The sequence below is a fragment of the Rana temporaria genome, chromosome 5 (genome assembly GCF_905171775.1).
Source record: "Rana temporaria chromosome 5, aRanTem1.1, whole genome shotgun sequence".
NCBI lineage: Eukaryota > Metazoa > Chordata > Amphibia > Anura > Ranidae > Rana > Rana temporaria.
In genome coordinates this window covers 121,672,117-121,694,732 of record NC_053493.1, presented here as the reverse complement: position 1 = coordinate 121,694,732, position 22,616 = coordinate 121,672,117, and the positions used below count along the sequence as shown (strand labels likewise).

Here is a 22,616-nt window from a genome sequence, read left to right as displayed (position 1 = left end):
AGACACCTGTCACCAATAATGAAACTGCAGAGAATGCTAATATGGAGGATAATGCCCCTGTCCCAGGTCTAGAAACCGAGTTGATCTCTGAGGGGGGGAAGTCTTCCCATTACAAGTTATGCTGGGGGAGGATGATGAGGAGCTCTCCCAGGTTGAGGAGGGGGAAGGAGAAACATCCTCAAGGCCAGTACATCCAGAACTGGATATATCCAGGGGTGCATTCGGCACCGCCCAATTACAGGACCCTACCTTGATCAATGCTCGAGAGCAGGTTTCTGTTATTGATGGGGTCTCACAAATGCCAGGCGCAGATCAGAGGTTTCCTCATTTTGCGTTGAAGGGGGACTTGGTGTATCGAGTGGCTGAAAGCCGAGGTTAAAAGGTATTGTGCGTCTTGTCCCATTTGCCAGTTAACCGCCCCAGTGTCCCACTATAGAAATCCTCTGGTACCCTTGCCAATTATTGAGGTCCCGTTTGAGCGAATCGCTATGGATCTGGTGGGACCCCTGGTAAAGTCGGCCCGGGGGCACCAACACATATTGGTAATCCTAGATTATGCAACTAGGTATCCATAAGCCATCCCTTTGAGGAAAGTCTCCTCTAAGGCCATTTCCAGGGAATTGTTTCAAATGTTCTCACGAACTGGGTTCCCCAAAGAGATACTGACGGATCAAGGTACCCCTTTTATGTCAAAGGTGATGGCGGACTTGTGCAAACTGTTCCAAATTAAGCAGTTGCGGACGTCCGTCTATCACCCGCAGACCGATGGCCTGGTTGAGAGGTTTAATAAAACCCTAAAGTCCATGTTGAAAAGAGTAGTCCAGAAAGATGGTAAGGATTGGGATATGCTACTCCCTGCTCTGTTGTTTGCTATCCGGGAGGTTCCACAAGCATCCACGGGCTTCTCACCATTTGAATTAGTGTATGGACGAAGGCCCCGGGGATTACTCGATCTGGTAAAAGAGACCTGGGAAAGTGAGTCCTCACCGCATAAAACGGTGGTAGAGCATATCTCTCAAAAGCGAGAGAGAGTGGCTAAGGTGATGCCGCTGGTGAGGGAGCACATGCAGAAGGCTCAGGATGCCCAAAGAAGAGTGTATAACAGGTCGGCTAAAATTAGACAGTTCCAAGTAGAAGACCGGGTGGCTGTTCTAATACCCACGGTAGAGAGTATATTCTTGGCCAAGTGGCTCCCCTTACGTGGATGAGACAAAACAAGCACACCAATGCCAGGGTAACAAGGTGGTTCCTTTCTCTCCAGGAGTTCAATTTTGTGGTAGAGCACAGACCCGGGAGACAACATCAGAATGCCGATGCCCTCTCCCGTGTTCATTGTATGGTGTCTACCGGTGCCTCCAACACCTCCGCGTTGAGGCAGAGGGGGGGGATATGTACAGGACGCCAGGGTTGGGTCCTGGACGGGTGCTATACAGCACCACTATTTGGGCTATGGTCCCTTTAAATAGCGGGAAGAGTGTTCAGGGGGTCACCCAAAGTGGGTGAAGGATTCCAGGTAAGAGTTAATCCAGAGAGGACTGGCTTGCAGTTCTATCTGTTTTGATAGAGTAATTTGGGGCCTGGAATTCTGGAGGCTCTAAAGTGCTATTTGGGTGGGAAAGAGCCTCCACTCCTAAACACTGAAGAGCCAGCACACAAGGTGTTAACACTCCCAGAGAACCACCCATTTAAACAGGAAGTGATGGTGGAGGTGTGTGAAGGAGTGTGGAGATTGCACCTGTGAAGACAAGCTGGGAGTCTGATAGCTGCTGTTCACAATACAGTGAGGACTTTTGGAATACAGGGGGTGAAGACCCATCTACCAATGAACTGTATGTGTTTTTTTTTTACTTATTTTTGTGCTGAAGATAAGCAGACTTTATTTTGATGCTGAAGCTAAGTGAACTTTTTGTTTATAGTTTTCCTTGTGTGCTGAGAAAAGACTTATTTTTTTGTTGACCTATGAATAAAAGCCTTTTTATGTTCAGGTCGAACGGTTTGTGCACTTAATCCCACCGAGCTATAACCCCCGAACGTTACACCAGCTAAACCCATCCTTCCGTTTTCATGCATGAGTTAAGGGCTGATGGATTCCAGAAAGTGAATGCTTCATGAATCGTCTTTGCCCTTCTCAAGATGGCCACGGCTAGAAATGCTGGGATAATGTCTCAAGAAAATAAAACATGAAAAAAAATGCCCAACTGCTGCTAAACCTCTTTTTACCAGCAGCAGTGTACATGAGGCCGTAATCTCTTTACAGGGCCTCCATGCCAAGCGCAATAACAATTGATAAAAATATATGCACTGTAGGCCACTTTGCATGTTTGTATCAGATCCCTTCTCAGTTCTCCGCACAAATTAATTTTCAGAAAGAGAGAGAGAGACCAGCATACAGTATTTCTCACATGACAACTTTCCTTAAAGCGGTTAAATAGAGGTTAGGAGTTAGGGGGTGCTTTATTGTTAGTGACAAATTGCAAAGTCACTGACTTAAAAGGAAACTTTGTAATATGCACTTAAACGACCACTGCTGAGCTGCTAGTGCTGGATTCTAACAGAGAGAGAGAGTAGAGCTGATGTGTCTTCTATTTCAAATGGCTCAGTCAAAGATCTTTTTGACTTTGTGCAAAGCATGTCAGTGCTTTAAGTTTTCTAGGGAATATGACTCCGTAACAGATGTGTTTCTTGTTTTTCCTATTTGCCTTGCTGTGACTAGATTGTGGATTACTCATGGATGTGGCAATACCACCCTGTCCCTGGGTCTACAACCCACTGTGGGCAGTGTACGCCACAGCCTGCTCATATGACATGAGGCAATATAAAACATGGTATTCTTTTTCCACAGACATAGTTCTGCCAAACTCCATTTCCTATTATATCTCAAAATTCCTTTGATATCTAAATTAGAATTAAAGTAGTTGTAAAGGCAGAAGGTTTTCTATCTTAATGCATTCTTTGCATTTTAGATAAAAAAAACTTGCACTGTGCTCCAGACCCCCTCAGCCCCCCTAATACTTACCTAAGACCCATCTCAATTCAGCGATGTTGCACAAGAGACTCGGCTGTCTGGAACTCGCCCTCCTGATTGGCTGAGACACAGCAGGTGACATTGGCTCCCGCTGCTGTCAATAAAAGTCAGTAAGCCAATGAAAAGAAAGAGAAAGCTAGGCCAAGACATGGATCCATGTCTGAATGGACACACAGAGCAGCGGCACAGCTTGGGTGCCCCCATAGCAAGCTACTTGCTATCAGCCACTCGACAGGGGGAAGGGGTCAGGAGTGCCTGTGAGAGACCCGAGAAGAGGAGGATCTGGGCTGCTTTGTGCACAGAGCAGGGAAGTATAACATGTTTGTTATTTTTAAACAAAAAAAAAACAAGACACTTTAATATCACTTTAAGTTCCCAGTCCTAGAAATGGTTGATAAACTACAAGTCTCAATGGCCTACAGTTCTCAACACACCTATTTGGTGTGTGGGGGGGGGGGATCTAGAAAACATTTCTTTTTGCCAATTATGTCTCATTGGGGAGATTTCACTTTACTTTCTGTCCCATAGCCAAAACAGAAAGTGAGGGGAATCCCTCCAAAGTGAGGGAATCACTTGTCACCGTTGTCACCAGAATTAGTGTCCCCATTGGAACACTGGATGATTTCTTCTCTATTTCTGTTCTGGGGACAACCAAAAATGTAGGATTTTCTTTCACGTTATAGAGAGCATAAATCTCCCTGATGGAGGCCACATGGACAATAACCATCTAACATGTATTCTAATACCTCTACCCTATATCCAAAACTAGAAAAAAAAGTTTTACCTTTAATTAACGAACTTCCCCCATAACATTTAACCCTTAACAGTTATTAGATTTCCAGCACTTTCCCAATTCCCTCTCTAACATGAACATAATACTTTTTACTCTTGAAATACAAACTTTAGGTATTGGCATCCTGATAATGCTGTCATTTGAGCTACTGAATAAACAGAGACAACGCAACATATAGCCTAATACAGACCTAAAATGTAAAAAAAGAAGGAGAAGTAAACAATTAAGAGAAAAAGTGCAAGTAGGCATAAATAGATCTTTAAGATTGATTTTTAGATTTAAATATAAACCTTATAAGGTGGGATGAAGGGATGTGATACTTCCTGTTACAGAGAGATATGGGATATCAGCTAACAAAGTCAATAATGGTCAAAAAAAATTAGGTATGTTAAATCCAGTTCCCAGTTTCAGTTGACACCACTAACGAGATAAAAATAATTCTAATCTTGTTACCAAGGAAATAACATTATCGAATTACTCAATTTCAGTTGAAAGGCAAAAACTAGCCGGAGAATTGGAGCAATAAAGCAGAATCCCCTTTGCATACCTTGGTAAGATCCATTCCAAGCTTGAGCTGTGAGATAAGGTGGAGGATTACACTACGCTGATCTTCCATGACGCCTAAATCTTCTTCCTCATTATCTTCGGTGTCCGTTAGCTCATCTTCAGCCTCTGGAGGACCAGTCTGCAAAAGAAAAGGAAAAACATACACAGTGCTCTGTTATTGCTTCAAAACTCCAAGAATTTTAGAGTATTTCTTAATCTTGATTGTTTTTCTGCCCTTCAGTTGCTTTCAGGAGATATACTGTATAGGTTTTGAAGCTCTATGTATCACAAATCCTTTATGAGGCAAGGCTTAATTAAGATACTTTGTCCACCTGTTATTTTAAATTCTACCTTATACTTATCTGACACAAACACTAAAGTTATCAGATCTAGTGATGAAACAGAACAGGTTCGCAGACAGCAAGTCTGGCACTCATTTATAACATACAAACAGGGTCTTGCTTATTGCAACATTAAGCAGGATAAAACAATTTGGATTTTGGAAATTTTTCAGTCCATACCTGGTCTTGATCATATCATGCTGCACCATGGGAAACTGTGTCCAAAATACCATTCACATAACGGTGTAGAGGAACAGACATTTATATTGATTTTAATATAGTTACATAGCCACTTAAGCCCCGGACCAATATGAGGCCTAAAGACCCAAGGTGTTTTTACAGTTCGGGACTGCGTCGCTTTAACAGACAATTGCGCGGTCGTGCGACGTGGCTCCCAAATAAAATTGGCGTCCTTTTTTCCCCACAAATAGAGCTTTCTTTTGGTGGTATTTGATCACATCTGCGGTTTTTAGTTTTTGCGCTATAAACAAAAATAGAGCGAAAATTTTGAAAAAAAATGCAATATTTTTTACTTTTTGCTATAATAAATATCCCCCAAAAACATATATAAATTTTTTTTTTCCTCAGTTTAGGCCGATACGTATTCTTCTACCTATTTTTGGTAAAAAAAAAACGCAATAATCGTTTATCGGTTGGTTTGCGCAAAATGTATAGCGTTTACAAAATAGGGGATAGTTTTATTGCATTTTTATTTTTTTTACTACTAATGGCGGCGATCAGCGATTTTTTTCGTGACTGCGACATTATGGCGGACACTTCGGACAATTTTGACACATTTTTGGGACCATTGTTATTTTCACAGCAAAAAATGCATTTAAAATGCATTCTTTATTGTGAAAATGACAGTTGCAGTTTGGGAGTTAACCACAGGGGGCGCTGTAGGAGTTAGGGTTCACGTTGTGTGTGTTTACTACTGTAGGGGGGTGTGGCTGTAGGTGTGACGTCATCGATCGTGTCTCCCCTATAAAGGGGATGACACGATCGATACGCCGCCACAGTGAAGTACGGGGAAGCCGTGTTTACACACGGCTCTCCCCGTTCTTCAGCTCTGGGGACCGAGCGGCGATCGGGTCCGCGGGACCCGGAGCTTCGGACCGGGTCGCGGGAACGCGCCGCGGGCACGCCCGTGACCCACGGCTGGGTACAAGTACAGGACGTATATATACGTTGATGTGCCCAGCCGTGCCATTCTGCCGACGTATATGTGCAGGAGGCGGTCCTTAAGTGGATAGTTCTTAACAAAATAAAAACCACAAGACTAAAGACCTCTGCATTGCTGCACTAACCCATTGGCTCCAAATTTGACAGTGGCACATGCAGAAATAGTGGAGTTACATGGATTTGACTACTTTGAAATTATAGAACAGGACAACATAAATATACAATTATTGCTCCAAGGATATTCATTTAAAGCAAGTATACTTCATTCAAGACTAAGTTACCCACGTGTTTAACCTGACCAGTTTAGCCAACAGAAATTATTTTTCCAAAGTGATCCATTAACACAGAAGCCAACCTGGTGCTGATTCAAATGCCATATTTTAACTAAATGTTTGTTTTGCATCATACACAAACACATAAAAACATCTACGGCTTTAAAAACAATTTCAGGCAACAAGTGAAATGAGCTTGAAATTCTGTCCAATAAATACTACAAACACTTCCTCAATGCCCAAAGGGAGAATGCAGCTGCATCACAAATGGTCATCAGTGGCTAAGAGATTTTATTTGAATGATCAGTGCAAACAAACATGTTCAAACACTGGAATGAATGCAAAATCTATGCCTTTTCTTTTGTATACTGAAGCCAATTCTTTCCAAAGCCACTGTTAATGGGGCACAAAATGTTAAGAAATGCAGTTTTTCTCCTTTTACTTGTGTAAATTCTCAGTTTACAAACATGTAATCTATGTTACATGTTACTATAACATCATTACACCTTCCTTCATTTTTGAAATGTATATTTAAATAAAGGTTTTGTGGTTTCCAGAGTGCTTATGATACTGGCAACATCATTGTTGGTAACACTGGAAATAAAAATTTTCTTGAAATTTTGAAGCCATGGATTAAAAACTTTTTTTCCCCTATTTTTTACGGAACAAATTACATTTTGGAAAAATTATTGTGTATTTTTTGGGAGGCAGTGTTTTGTAACACGTCTCTACTTGAAGATGCTGCTGGAGAAGACAGAAGCAGCAAAAAGAGTGTTTCTGGAATGAGAACTCTGGAGAGAGAAATGTACTTGCCCTTTCATTCTTGTCCTCATCATTTCATTCCATAAAAAATTGTAGAGGGTCAGCCTGGGGCAGGGTTAAAAAGGAGTTAATTGAAGAGGGCAGGTACTTCCCCTTCAGACCCGCTTATTGTCTGCTGGGCAGAAAGTGTCAGAGGGGTTGTGTGTTTAGAGAGAGAGAGAGAGACAGCAGCATGCTGTGTCAGGCCTCGTACACACGACCAAGAAACTCGACGGGCGAAACACATCGTTTTGCTCGTCGAGTTCCTTGTGAAGCCGTCGAGAAACTCGACAAGCCAATTTTATCCATTCCCGTCAAGGAAATAGAGAACATGCTTTCTTTTTGGCTCGTCGAGTTTCTCGACGAAAATGTACACACGACCGGTTTCCTCGGCAAAAAAATATCTCCCAGCAAGTTTCTTGCTGTTTTTTGCTGAGAAACTCGGTCGTGTGTACGAGTCCTCAGAGGATCCATTCCTGGATTGTGGCCTGCTGGGGTGAGATAAACGAAATAAAAGACTGTTGCTCTGGTTAAAGCTGTGTGCTGTGCACACCAGCCTGTGAGTGCAAAGACTGAACTTTTTATATATGTGCACCTGCAAGACAAGCCTGTCCTTTCTTCTACTTTGCTTTGACGTTTTGCTGAATAAAGACACTTTTGGTTTACTGGACTGTCTGAGCCGGTTGTTCACCCCACCGGTCCCCTACAGTATTTATGGGCACCTTTGGCATGCAATGATGTGTTTTGACATCCTTGTAGCATTTGGAAAAGAATATTTCTTCTCACAATATTTGAAAATTGTAGCTTTGCAAACTCTAGATGTTGGTCTCACCATTTTCCTGAGAGGAGGAAAAGAAAAATGAATGTACTGACCAGACTATGCTGTGATGGTGGGGAACATTAATAGAAATCATTTAAAGCGGTTCTCCACCCTAAAGTGGAGTCCCGCTGATCGGAACCCTCCCCCCCTCCGGTGTCACATTTGACACCTTTCAGGGGGGAGGGGGTGCAGATACCTGTCTAAAGACAGGTATTTGCACCCACTTCCGGCCACACGATACGGGCAAAAGACGGGCATTCCATCACATCCCGTCTGTCGCCCGTTGTGTGCTGGGAACACTCGGCTCCCAGCACACAGCGGGAGCCAATCGGCTGGCGCGGCGCGACTCGCGCATGCGCCGTAGGGAACCGGGCAGTGAAGCCGCAGCGCTTCACTTCCTGGTTCCCTGAGCGTGGATGGCGGGGGGAGCAGCAGAGAGACGAGCGATCGTTCGTGCTCTGCTGCGATCGGCGCTGGACTCCAGGACAGGTAAGTGTCCTAATATTAAAAGTCAGCAGCTGCAGTATTTGTAGCTGCTGGCTTTTAATATTATTTTCCCGTGGCACATCCGCTTTAAAGGTTATAAAGATAAACTAATTTGTCAGACAAATTTACCCTCTTACCCGTCAAGGCCTGAGAAGGCAGAAACTATCATCTACTGTATTGCAACAATCGCCCAACTGCAGAAGGTACAAGATGGAGCCCACAAGCAAACTAAATTGGAGCCTTTCCCTTGCAGTGCCCCCTAGTGGCAGAAATGCATATTTTTTCTTGTTTGAGAGCTGCATTGAGAAGTACTGTGTTACTTGAATTGTATTTTAGGATTTGCTTGTCTTCAGTTGAGAGAACTTGCAATAACTTAAGACTTTACATAAAGTTTTAGAAACTTTTCATTAAAGTGCTACTAAACCCAGGACCCTGCATTCATGTTGTAATGTCCTCTGCAAACCTTTATTCTTGAAGTCAAAGGCAGGAGGCAGTTTGGCCAAGCTTGACTTTTACTGGAAATCTGCATAACATTTCTGCTGCCTGTATCTCTGCATACACTGGTCATTTTGATAGGTATTTTTACTTATGGCAACCTCTGTTTGTATATTTATTTCAAAATTATTTCAGTTTGAACCACCCATGTCATCACAGGTTTAATGTATTACTTTATCTGGGAAAACATTGTTCAAGTCAGATAAAACATCATAGTGGGTTCAAGTTGGATGGATCATAATGAGAGAGAGCGCTACTCTCACCTCTCTGGCCAGGTTAAAAATTGCACATCTCGAATGGTACTCTAATGCATGCTCGCTACAACACATCACAGTGCGCTGCATCACAGTGCATACATGTAAATTATCTGTTGTGGTGCAGTACGATGGGAAAAAGGTGCCGGCATGGTTTTCTTGCATTCAGGTACATTGTTAGCCCATTCTACATGAATAACAGCACATATTAACAGACACAAGTGTATTGTGTTGATGCATGTGCATTAATGTAAGGCATAGTGTCTTATTAATCTATGGTAATTCCAAAAGTTTTAAAAGAGAAAAATTATGAAAAAATACAGAGTTCAAATATTACATTTAGCTTGCACTTACATTTGATATTTTCAATTAACATGCATAAAATACAAGCTCTTCAGTGCAGTAACATGAATAAGAAACCTATAAATCCTTCAAAGCATAGATAATTATACTTTTATTAATATTTGTTACAAGAAAATATTTTCTGATTACTGCAGCTATTTTTTATAAATTGAGCACGAAGAAAATAGATTAAAGCTCTGCATTTGCCTCCCAGATTAATGTAGTTATACATGTTATTGCAGGCTGGAGGCTTTTAAGACACTATGCAGTAAAAAAATATATATAATCAGAGATAACAAGAAAAGCAGATTGCAAGTGCCTCCTGTGTATTCAAAGTTAAAAGAGCAAAGCTTCAAGCAAATATTATTATATTGATTATAGGCTCATCTATATGTTTTGTAGAAACCGGGCCAACATAGTGGGGTTGATTTACTTAATGTAAATAGACTTGCACTTACAGTAAGTGCAGTTGCACTCATTTTCCCCATACTTTGTATTCTTTACAAAGTGACGCTTCACCGCATTCACTAATCGGGGGAACTGGAGAAAGTGCACAGAAACTGATAAGAGGCATGGAGGAGCTCTGATATGAGGAAAGATTAGAGGAACTGAGGAGATCTCAAACATGCAGTTCATGCAAGACAGCCCAAGAATTTACAGGAACTGGAAGCTTTTTGCCAAGAGGAATTGGCAGCTTTACCATCTGAGAAGAAAAAGAGCCTCATCCACAAATACCACAAAAAGATTTCAAGCTGTCATTGATGTTAAAGGGGGCAATACATGTTATTAAGAACTGGGGTATGTAAACTTTTTATCAGGGTCATTTGGGTAGTTTCTGTTGCCATTATGATTTAAAAAGAGTAAACACAATCGGTTGATAAGAAATAGCTCTAGCCAAACACTAACGATTAGTGAAATAAATGTTTTTATGTTATCATTCATTTTCTCAGAAAAATGGCCAAGAAAGCATAGATTCTGCCAGGGTGTTTAAACTTATGAGCACAACTGTAACTAAGCTGCACATGGGATGAATTGGAACCCTGATTGCGAATCTGGTCTTATTGCTCAACATCAGTACCTGAACTCACAAGTGCTCTTTCAGCTGAATGGGCACACATTCCCACAAATAAATTCCAAAATATTTTGGATAGCCTTTTTAAAAGCGAAGAGGCTGTTAGGCCGCGTACACACGATCAGTCCATCCGATGAAGCTGACTGATGGTCTGATGTGCCTACACACCATCGGTTAATGAACCGATCATGTCAGAACGCGGTAACGTAAAACACAACTACGTGCTAAAAAAACGAAGTTCAATGCTTCCAAGCATGCATCGACTTGATTCTGAGCATGCGCAGGTTTTTAACCGATGCTTTTGCATACTAACGATCAGTTTTGACCTATCAGTTAGGCGTCCATCGGTTCAATTTTAAAGCAAGTTCTCTTTTTTTTGACCGAAGGATAACTGACCGCTGGGGCCCACACACGATCGGTTTGGACCGATGAAACGGTCCTTCAGTCAGTTTTTACCGGTTTTGACCGATCGTGTGTACGCGGCCTTAGAGCTTCAAAGAGTGGCCAACACCATATTAATGCAAATGGTCTTGAAATGGTTTGTCCAACAAGCTCAGAAAGGTGTCCACAAACCTTTAGCCATATAGTGTATCAACATAAAAAATCCTATCAAAATTTAAGTTGAAGTTGAAGTTGAAATCACTTTCAAATTCATGCAAAGCGATAATACAATTAATATTAGTTACATTCCAAGAACCCATTTGTTGTTATTTTTTTATGTTCCTGACTTGAGTATTATGCACAGATCATTGGGTTTTTATTATCTAGTCTCCAGTTAAAAGTGGAGTTACACAGGGAACATTTCATAAGTCACATATACAGTATATATGGAGACGATGGTGGAGGCAAAGTTTAACAGCAAAGCTACATATTCGGACCAACTCTTGGCCCCTTTCCTGTTCAGAAATGAACATTATACAGAGGACTGGAGCTGTGCTACCTGTAGAAAATTCACCAGTGAAGACCAAGGTTGCGCTATCTGAAGAAAATCCATGGTGGAGCGACGCAGGGAAGTTACAAAATTTGCACACAGATGAAAAGATGCACTTCATTGAATAACACATCAAATCACATGAAGATGTGCAGGGGAGCACTTGGAAATATGTTTTCACACCATGTTTTAGCTCTGAAGCTTAACGATGCAGCTTTGCAACGGTTCCCTGTACAGTATACCTTTAAATACAGACATGTTGGGGCTGCCACTGTTGGCCTCTTACAAAAAAAAACTAGTTTCCTTGCAATGACTGACTTCAGTTCTCTCAAGTTACAGATGTGGAACAAGTTTGATGTAAATGGTTATCTGAATTCCAAATCTGTACTAGGTTAAGGTCAGTGATGGGGAGCAGTGAAGACAAAGCTACAGTAGGATGTAGAAGTCAACGTTAAGAAAGCATGACTGCAATCCACACTAAGACATTTGGCATTAATATCTGGACAGTAAAGGAACTGCAACTGCAGTGCTCTCTGTTCCTATGTAAGAAAAAGCTACTAATTCTTAATGTTAAACCAACAATGAAATAGCACAATTGCCACAATGAGGGATACAGAAAAAAAGACATACCAGACCAATATATGAATACAATAAAGAGTAAGGGCAATGACAGGTTAAAATGTGTATAATGTGAACAAAACTGGATAATAAATCTTTTTTGAAAGCTTTATTATTGTACTGAAATGAATTGGATAACTAGGAGATACCTAAACAGCTCATACATTTTTATTAAAACAAAATAGTATGCAACGGATATTATTACTATCCTAATTGGAAATAAAGTGTTAGTAGCAACATGTTATAACAGCGAATAGTCATACATTCACTGTATAGCTGCTTTTAGAAATACATCTATATACTGGGAAATATCAGATTTCATAAAACTACCCAGCATGAATTCTAATGCAAGGGATTTTTTGAGATCTAACTTAGTAAAAAAGTCTGATTGCTATCTAGTTTTAAGTTTAAAAAAAAAAAAAAAAAAAAAAGGAAATCAGGATTCTAAACCTAGACCCGATATAAATACTAGATCTCACTTTTACGGATATATACATTTTTTTTAAAGAATCATGTAATAGGATCTGAAGCTATTAACACAGGTCAAATTACCACAGTCCCAAAGAAGCTGAAAAATAGAACTAATCCAAGTAATGAGAGTGACACGCATAGCTCAGCTAGATATTTATTGGTCTTATTGCTGCAAAATATTATTTTAAACTGTCCCATTTTTGGTCATCTTTATACAAAACAAGAACACATTTTAGTAATACAAAACCCTGAGTTATAAATGTCAAAACTGAAACCAGACCCCATGAGGACAATGCCTCATCAGGCAACATATTTATAATCTAGCAACAAAAGGCTATCACTGCATTACTGAGGCATAAAACTTGCATTTATCGCAATTGTTACAATATGCACAAAACAAAAGGGCAATCTTTAGAACACATTGGCCCGGATTCACGTAGCACTTACGCCTACGTATCTCGAGATACGCCGCATAAGTGCACATATGCGCCGTCATATCTATGCGCCTGACTCTGAAAGCAAGATACGCCTGAAAATAGGCTTCATCCCACCGACGTAAGTTTCCTAGGCCGTCGTATCGTGGGCGCATATTTAAGCTGGCCGCAAGGGGCGCTCACATTGATTTACGATTCGAATATGCAAACGAGTGAGATACGCCGATTCACGAACGTACTTGCGCCGGCGCATCAATATATGCGGTTTACGTAAGTCGTACGTTCGGCGTAAAGTTTAGCCTCATAAAGCAGGTGTAAGTCAGCAGCATCAATGCAAATGGCTGCACCAGGGAACACAGCCATCGTTTTTTACGTCGTTTACGTAGTACGTGAATAGGGCTAGTCGTAGGTTACGTTAAAGTCGTAGGCAGTGATTCGACGTGATTCTGAGCATGCGCACTGGGAAGCGTCCATGGGACGGTGCATGCGTCGTTTGTTATTCGTATCTTGATGGCGCTCGGCCCATCATTTACATGGGGTCACGCCTCATTAGCATGGCTCACGCCCACTGCCACTTACGACGAGTTACGCCGAGGGAACCCAGCGTAGATTAGGGAGCAAGTGCTTTGTGAATACTGTGCTCGCCGCTCTGCGCTACGTCAGCGTAGCGTATATTCGATACGCTACGCCGGCATAACTATGCGCCAAGGTATGTGAATCCGGGCCATTGACATCAAATGAGCAAACGTCACAAACCAATCAGGGTCACGTGCAAGCAATAACAATGTTGACATTATTGACAGGAACTATATCCTAGTTTGGTCCATCCCCCCTTTCATTACCTTTAACTTTACTTCAGGCCTCAAGGAAGCTGCAGGTAGAGATTCCCATTTTCTTTTGGCCACATGTGTCCTCAGTGGCCAAGGGGTGGAGATGGAGGAGAAGAGAGCACAGTCAAATCCCTTCTGGCTTCTTTCTCCTCTGCATTTTACAGGCAAGTCAAAATTCCTATTATCTTAATCATACAGCACAGGACACGGGTAGAGTATTTATACACCATGAAATGTTCCCAATCAATAAATAGGAAGGGTAGACAACAATGAGGAAAACCGAACTTGGTCTGGAAATTACTATGAAACACACACCAATCTAGTGTAATGGGCATATATAAACCACGGAGGAAATTGCTCTTTGAGAATGTTCTTTCCATGGTGGACGCCATTGTTGAATGATTGACTCTGTAGCAACGTGTCCCTTGTGAGGTCCAGAGAATAGCGCAAAGAGTAAATTTATTAATCTGATTAGAGCAGGACCCTTGAGGTATACTCTAATGACTGACTCTGACGACATCTGGGCCATGTATAGAGATTTCCTTTGGATGCTTAGGAGCAGGGCATAAGAATGGGAGGGCAATGTCCCCATTGAGGTGGAATGCTGAGTCCATTTTTTGAAGGAAGGATGGCCATGGACAAAAAGAGAGCAGAGAGAGTTTCCTCCTGCCATTGTGCAGAAGGAGGAAAGACTCTACTGGAAAGAGCCACCAGTTAAGAAACATGTCTGTCAGTGGTGATAGTGTCCAAAAGGCTACTTTGAATGAGAAATTTGATAGTGGGATGTTCCGGAGGTTTAAAGGATGGTGTCTGCAGGGAAGAGAGAACAAGCTGAAATCCCAAGGAAGCAGGGGGTGCTGCAAGGGGGGCTTAATATGAGATACATTCTGAAGAATAATGAAGTGAAAGATGAAGAGTGAAGCCAGAGGCCTTTGAAAAAAATTACCATGTTCCTCGGAACCACTGTTAGGGAGTTCCTTGCTTGGCTGGACAGGAGCATTGGCAAATCAAGAGAAGGAACCTGCTTGTTGCAGGCTGACAAAATATTTTATTGGGGAGTTCTTGAATGGAATTGGGCAAATGATACTGCTTCCAAGAAGGCTACCATTAGATCTATAGCTCTCATGGAGAATCTTAATGTGCAATGTCTCTAGGATCTCAAGATTTAAGGCATGTGCTCTAAGAGAAAGAACTTTTTTTGGTAGAAAGACTTGCTTGGGATGTATTCAGGAGTAGATTCAAGTATTCAAGGTGAAGGGAAGGCTGAAGAGCAGATTTATTAAAATTGTTTACCAACCAGATGGCCTGGAGCATCTGAAAGAGGATTGCAAGGGGTTCACAGGTGAACAAAGTGGGAAGAGGGCAGCCGGAAATGCAGAGGTGAGCAGCTTTGGAAGAAGGTTGCAGGGGGCGCAGAGGCACCATTGTCCCTTTTCCACCTGCGTCATGGAATAATCATTGAAATGACTGGAGCAGCACAGAGACCGGGGAAATTTAGCAGCATGGGTGAGTGTTTATATTTTTACATGTCCATAAATATTGTAATGTGTCCAAACTAGTACAAAATGGCGTGTATATTACCAAACAAACAAATACAAAGCTTAGCTTTATTTTAGCCAATGTGTCCATGAACATTAGATTTGTATTTTAGAGCATCCTTCAAGGGCATAAAAAATGCCCCAAACCTGCATTCAGAGAGGAGCATTCGGGCATCATGGAACTGCATATAAATGTGTAAATGCATACACATGTATAAAAAGTGAAATAATTCAGCGCTGGAAAATAAACATTAACTAAATTGCAAGCCAGCACTGTAGATATAATCCAAAAATATCTCAAAGTGAAATTAAGTAAATAAATAGTGCAGCGCAAAAAACATAAAATCTATAACAAAATTAATCACAATTAATAACAATTAATAAAAGTCCATAAAGTGCAAGGTGATAAAAGGTGCTCCAATAAACAAATAGTGACGAGTAGTGCAGCAATCTTTCATAAGATCAGTGACAGGGATATCCTCCACCAAGGCTATGGATGGCCTCTCACCTCAGCGATTCGACCTGTGGCTAGGTCAAAAAGCATAATACATATCCTCCAAGAAATAGATGGTAACAGCATACAAGAAGTCAGCTCTGTGTATCCCCAGATGGAATCAGCAATCAGTAGGACAACTCAGCAAGCATGGCATTGCCTCGATCACACACAGCAGGTATCTCCTCTCCCGACGTGTGTCATGGAACAAACAGGAGCTGTAGGTCTGTGTTCGGCTCTAGCAAAGTCCCCTTCTTGGAGGATATGTATTATGCTTTTTGACCTAGCCACAGGTCGAATCGCTGAGGTGAGAGGCCATCCATAGCCTTGGTGGAGGATATCCCTGTCACTGATCTTATGAAAGATTGCTGCACTACTCGTCACTATTTGTTTATTGGAGCACCTTTTATCACCTTGCACTTTATGGACTTTTATTAATTGTTATTAATTGTGATTAATTTTGTTATAGATTTTATGTTTTTTGCGCTGCACTATTTATTTACTTAATGCATACACATGAGCATACATTTATTCTACTAGCTATAAGAAATAGATATTCTAGTCAACAGAATGATGATATGCATATGCTTCTAAACACCATAGGCCTGTAAATACATGTAATTATGCCCCAAAACAAGCAATTTTTCTTTCTTTTTTTTTACACTGGATTGTTCTGCCAGCTCTTGACAGAAAGATGTGACATATATACTGTAGGAGTATCTTAAAACACTTGTGTGCCTGCAGTCTTTTTAATTAATAAATGGCTAGGCTTATTCAGTATAGGGCACCAAGACTAACAGAGCTAATTTTGTCTTTATTTTTTAATGGAATCCAGTGCTTTTTTACAGCCACACATTTCGTATTGATAAAAACACAACAAAGCTATAATTACAAAGTCTTGCTGGACTAGCTTTTCTCCACCAAATAAAAAGAATCAATCACAATTATAGGTTCCACCAAGGCATTGCTAGAAATAAAGTCCAAACTACATGAGATGCAAGGTAATCTATCATACTTAAAAAAAAAATGAAAAAAAAACTGCTGTTAAGCTGTCCCAGTGGGGTATATAAATCTTTAGAACATAAGCACTGCATTTCAGTTTGCCCACACCAACACTGAATTTTTTTTGGGAGATCTGAAGGCAAGAGGCAATAGTTGCTAGTGTGAAGCCTCGTACACACGACCGAGAAACTCGATGGGCGAAACACATCGTTTTGCTCGTCGAGTTCCTTGTTAGGCTGTCGAGGATCTCCGCGAGCCAAATTTCTCCATTCCCGTAGAGGAAAAAGAAGACATGCTCTCTTTTTGGCTCGACGAGATCCTCGACAGTTTCCTCGTCGAAAAGTGTACACACGACCGGTTTCCTCGGCAAAAAAAAACCCAGCAAGTTTCTTGCTGGTTTTCGCCGAGAAACTCGGTCGTGTGTACGAGGCTTAAGATGTGTGATTACCTTTTGCACAATACTTCAATAAAGATTCTAGGCCTGTAATATGATATACAGTCCCAAATATACAGATATTAATAACAGACGCCACGGAAACGGACTGTGATTGCACAGTTATTTTCTAAGAAGGTAGGTCTTCTAGTGCTATTTGCTAATCTGGCATTAGTAAAATCATATGCAAATATAACAATGTAATAAGAGGCGTTGGAAGTGAACACAATTTTGAAACATACAGCTAGAAATAAAAAATCTTTAAGTTTCGCCTCTTTGGTATTTTAGGTTTACAGACGGTCCCCTAGTTACAAACATCCGACTTACAAACGACTCCTACTTACAAACAGAGAGTGACAACGGGAAGTGAGAGGAAATCTACCTCTAGGAAGGGAAATTCACTCCTGTAAGAGTTATTATGGGAAGAAGGTGTCTCCACGGAGCCTCTATCACCAGTCCATGTTTCCCCAACAACCCAAAATTTTCAAAATCCAATTGTCAGAAGGACAGAAAGTGAAGTAAAATCTTGTGAACAGGGGCACAGACAGCAAAACAAATGTCATGCCGCGTACACACGACCGTTTTTCATGACGATAAAACTGCAATTTTTTAGATTGGTCATGAAAACCGGTCGTGTGTATGCTCCATAGCAGTTTTCTCGTTGAGAAAACTGTCCGCAAAAAAATTAGAACCTGCTCTATTTTTTCTCGTTGTTTTTCCCGTCGTTCTTTTTCTCGCCACCAAAACCGCTTGTGTGTATGCTTTTCCGAGGAAAAAAACACCACGCATGCTCAGGATCAAGTATGAGATGGGAGAGCTCGTTCTGGTAAAACTAGCATTCGTAATGGAGATAGCACATGCGTCACGCTGTAACAGACTGAAAAGCACAAGGCTGAAAAGCGCGAATCATCTCTCACCAAACTTTTACTAACACACAAAAGCAGCCCAAAGGGTGGCGCCATTTGAATGGAACGTCCCCTTTATAGTGCCGTTGTACGTGTTGTCGTACGTGTTGTACGTTACCACGCTTTGCTCGAGCGTTTTTTTTCATGAACGTGTGTATGCAAGGCAGGCTTGAGAGGAATCACAACGAATCACAGGTGTGATAACCCTTCCCTATGCTATTCAAAAAGCTTAAAAATAGATCTTTTGTCCAAAGCTACACTTAAAAAATGTACCTGTTCCGACTTACAAACAAATTCAACTTAAGAACAAACCTACAGACCTTGTCTTGTTTGTAACCTGGGGACTGCCTGTATTATGGTAGAACATATTATTACAAACTTTTTCTATTTTTTTCAAATTACATAATTTGTTGACAAAGTTCTACTTTAAAAAATATAAATCTGATACAATGTTGGTTTTTGCAGTCTGAGCAGGAATAAATCTAGTACAGGGTTTTCCAGTACTATTTGCAAGTACTAATGGCAAAAGGCAACTAAAGGATAAAGAAATATGCACTGTCTATGTTCCCTGATTTCTCCATTGAGCAGTGCACAAGGTACAGGTTCATATTCTGAAAGGTATATACTTAGTTTATTTCTTGTGCTTAAATATCATGGTGTGTTTTTTTTACAAATACATTTATTAAAACTAACCATAGTGACCTTCTTGGAGGGCCTTTCCCTTCCTTTCTGCATATATGCGTTTTTCTGGTCGCATGGGCTGCGCATTGTGGTAATTACTATTTTGGAATTTGAGTAAGTTACATAAGTAACAAAATCTGCGGTTGATCCAGGCATCAATAATATTTTTTTGATAAGTTAAGCCTGCCTCATACAATCAGGAATTGAAGAACAGAGGGGCGCCAGACTCAGTGTAGCATTAGAAAAACTGTTTTTATTGAGGGTAAGACAAGGGGCAACTCACATATAGATGGATAGTTCAGGCACATATACAATGGTTGCGGTCAGTCTCTGGACCTTCCTAGATCGTTCCGGTGGATTGGCGGCACCAGGCAGTGGCTGTGTACATGGATGACTGTAGGAAGCTGCCTTAACCAGCTTGGAGCACAAGATGGAGCTAGGTCTTACCCTTAAAAAAAAAAAAACAGTGGGCCGGATTCAGAAAGATGAGCGCATCTTTCTTCCGGCGTAACGTATCGCCGATACGTTACGCCGCTGTAACTTTGGGCGCAAGTTCTGTATTCAGAAAGAACTTGCGCCCTTAGTTACGGCGGCGTAACGTATGTGTGGCGGCGTAAGCCCGCCTAATTCAAATGGGGATGTTGGGGGCGTGTTTTATTTAAATTTCGCTTGACCCCGCATTTTGATGTTTTTTTTGAACGGCGCATGCGCCGTCCGTAAAATATCCCAGTGTGCATTGCTCCAAAGTACGCCGCAAGGACGTATTGGATTCGACGTGAACGTAAATGACGTACAGCCCTATTCGCGAACAACTTACGCAAACGACGTAAAATTTCAAAACTTGGCGCAGGAACGATGGCCATACTTAACATTAGCTACGCCTCATATAGCAGGGGTAACTAAACGCCGAAAAAAGCCTAACGTAAACGGCGTAAAAAAATGCGCCGGCGGGACGTACGTTTCTGAATCGGCGTAAATACCTAATTTGCATATTCCTCGCGTAACTATACGGAAGCGCCACCTAGTGGCCAGCGTGAATATGTAGCCTAATATACGACAGTGTAAGACACTTACACCAGTCGGATCTTAGGGATATCTATGCGTAACTGATTCTCTGAATCAGGCGCATAAATACGACCGACCGCACTCAGAGATACGACGGCGTATCAGGAGATACCCCGCCGTATCTTGTATCTGAATCTGGCCCAGTATTTCTAGTGCTGCACTTAGTCTGGGGCCCCTCTGTTTTTCTCTTCCACATTATAGAGTTTCCTTCTTCACTCAAAGGGTGCTGCTGCCGCTGGTGCTACTAGTCATCATGATATTCAATGGACTTTAAACAATGGACTTATCACTTATATTAGGATTTGTTTTGACTGAGATTACATTTGTGTATTACATCCCTCTAGCGCCACTATATACTTGATGATACAATCAGGAATACCCGCTGAGTGATGGACCTCATCTGAACAAATTTGAGACTAAACAGTATTACAGTACATAAAAATGAATAAAACCAAACAAAATAGTTTTCTCCTTATTCTGTCTATATTAGAAAACTTTTTTAAACTAAAGCCTGCCTTAAAAGCGGGGGTTCACCCAAAAAAAAAAAAATTAACATTAGATTCAGCTGAGTTGTCAGAATGACAATCGGCTGTTTTTTTTTTATCTTATCCCCGTACATACCGTATTTTCACCGCCGCTTCCGGATATGTCTTCTGCGGGACTGGGCGTTCCTAATTGATTGACAGGCTTCCGACTGTCACATACTGCGCGTCACAAGTTGCCGAAAGAAGCTGAACGTCGATGCGCAGGCGCCGTAAAGAGCCGGCTCGCAGTCCGGCTTCTTTCGGCAACTCGTGATGCGCTGTATGCGACGGTCGGAAGCCTGTCAATCAATTAGGAACGCCCAGTCCCGCAGAAGACATACCCGGAAGCGGCGGTGAAAATACGGTATGTACGGGGATAAAATAAAAAAAAAAAACAGCCGATTGTCATTCTGACAACTCGGCTGAATCTAATGTTACATTTTTTTTTTTTTATGAAATATTTCTCAACCAGGGTTTTATGGAACCCTAGGGCTCCTTCTGAGGTCGCTAGGGGTTACCTGAGCAGTGAGACTGCAGATTGATCTCCTATGTACATTGAACATCGCTGCAAAGGGACCATTTTCGACTAATAATAATGTAAGGGATCACTTCTACACTAAAGTTAGAAGATACTGCTATTTTTACTGCCTGCTTTTCTTTCCTACAGCTAGTATTCATATTACTGTACTGAAAACAATTCTCTAGGCAGTTGGAAACAATATTAATTGCCCCCAATGTCAAATATGCAAGGTACTCCACAATAATTATTTTACTTAAAACTTTCTTAAAATTATTGATCATACTAATGCACCATGAGCTGTAGGTAGAATCCCTCTTATCAGGGGTTTCCTGGAAGCTAGAAATAGGTTGAGAAAGCCTGCATGAATGTTCCTGCTAATAACGTAGGTATGTTCTTAGCAGGAACATAAAAGCAGACTTTCTCAACCTTTTTATAGTATCATATTTTTTTATAACATCATATATGACGTGATGAGGACGTGACGTAGCGCGAGTGAGGTGGGAGGTGTAGGACGGCGCGATGGCGGCAGGAGACACACGCCGCTCTGAGGCCCCGTCAGCACCGCTCGTGGCCCCGCAGACTATAGCGTGAGAGGCTGGACGCTGCGGGGAACGAGCGGGTATCCCATCCCCGCCGGGACCAGACATACTCGGGGGTCTTTACATGAAGAGCGCCGGCAGACGAGTTTCTGCTGGACACACTGCGCCGGAGAAACCGAAGCTGCTGCGCACTCAGCACTGGATGAAAATCGGAGCATGCCGTGCGGGGCTCTCAGAAGCCCATAAATCCACCGGAGACAAGCAGCCGGGCAGCGGTCCAGGAGGATATTCAAAGGGTCTGGTGAGGCGCTCAGTAGAGCCGAGTTTGATCGGGTCCCCCCCCCGTGACCCCCCCGTTAGGCATGACATTGCCCTTCAGAAGTATGTACACCTACACCCCATAAGGTGCCCTCTTATGTAAAAATTGGACAATGACTAGATGCTAGTCCTTTACTGGGTTTGCTATTTGTGACAGCTGCAATTGAAGGGAATATGAAGACAAAATGTAACTGAACTTATAACTCATACTGGCATAAGGATGAAATAATAGAGGGAATATCTGAGGGGTATGACATCTGGACTAATTTAGTTCTCCACCTGTTGCAATATCTCTACACTGCTTGCAGTTTATGATTTACTTAAGAGTCTGGCTCCCTGTCCTTACTGAATAGAACTGTATGGAAGCTCTTCGATTGGCTCAGGCTGGTCTGTGGAGCTAAATAAGAGGACAATTTAAAGGGTGATATAATTTCTGATCTCTCCTCTTGTGAGTGGCCTAAATGATCTTCATATAGTTGAATTACCGACATCTCCGATGGCCTGGGCTTTGAAGAATTAGCGCCCTGAGGGAAAATTCATATTGGAGGAGGGTGGTCACAAATATCTTATTTTCCTAGACATTACTGGGATAAGACGCACATGTGATTATGAGAAGCTGGAAAATCCCAGTTTTGATGAATGGGGGACAGTGAAAAGTGAAAAGATTATCAAGATCCTTCCTGACACAAAGCATCTCCCTCACTTTCTGGAACAATCAGGATATATTGGGTGGCTGTAACACAGGAGATAACTTAGTAAAGACACTGTAGGTATTCTCCTTATAAGAAGAGAATCCGGCAGTCCCAGTAATCCTGCTTGAAGCAGTAAACGTCCTCTTTTCTGTTGCTCTGCCCCTGGCCCTCTCCCTTCAGTCCGGGACCCCTG

The 22,616-nt window shown here is 41.8% G+C and overlaps 1 protein-coding gene across 1 annotated transcript in view; it reads right to left on the bottom strand.

The window, feature by feature from the left end:
* The window catches only part of OSBPL10 (oxysterol binding protein like 10), a 592,524-nt gene that overhangs the window by 172,312 nt on the left and 397,596 nt on the right, over positions 1-22,616 (bottom strand). Inside the window, exon 7 of the mRNA XM_040353085.1 lies at positions 4,366-4,503. Coding sequence (XP_040209019.1) covers positions 4,366-4,503 — 138 coding nt within the window. The remainder of the gene's footprint in view (positions 1-4,365; positions 4,504-22,616) is intronic.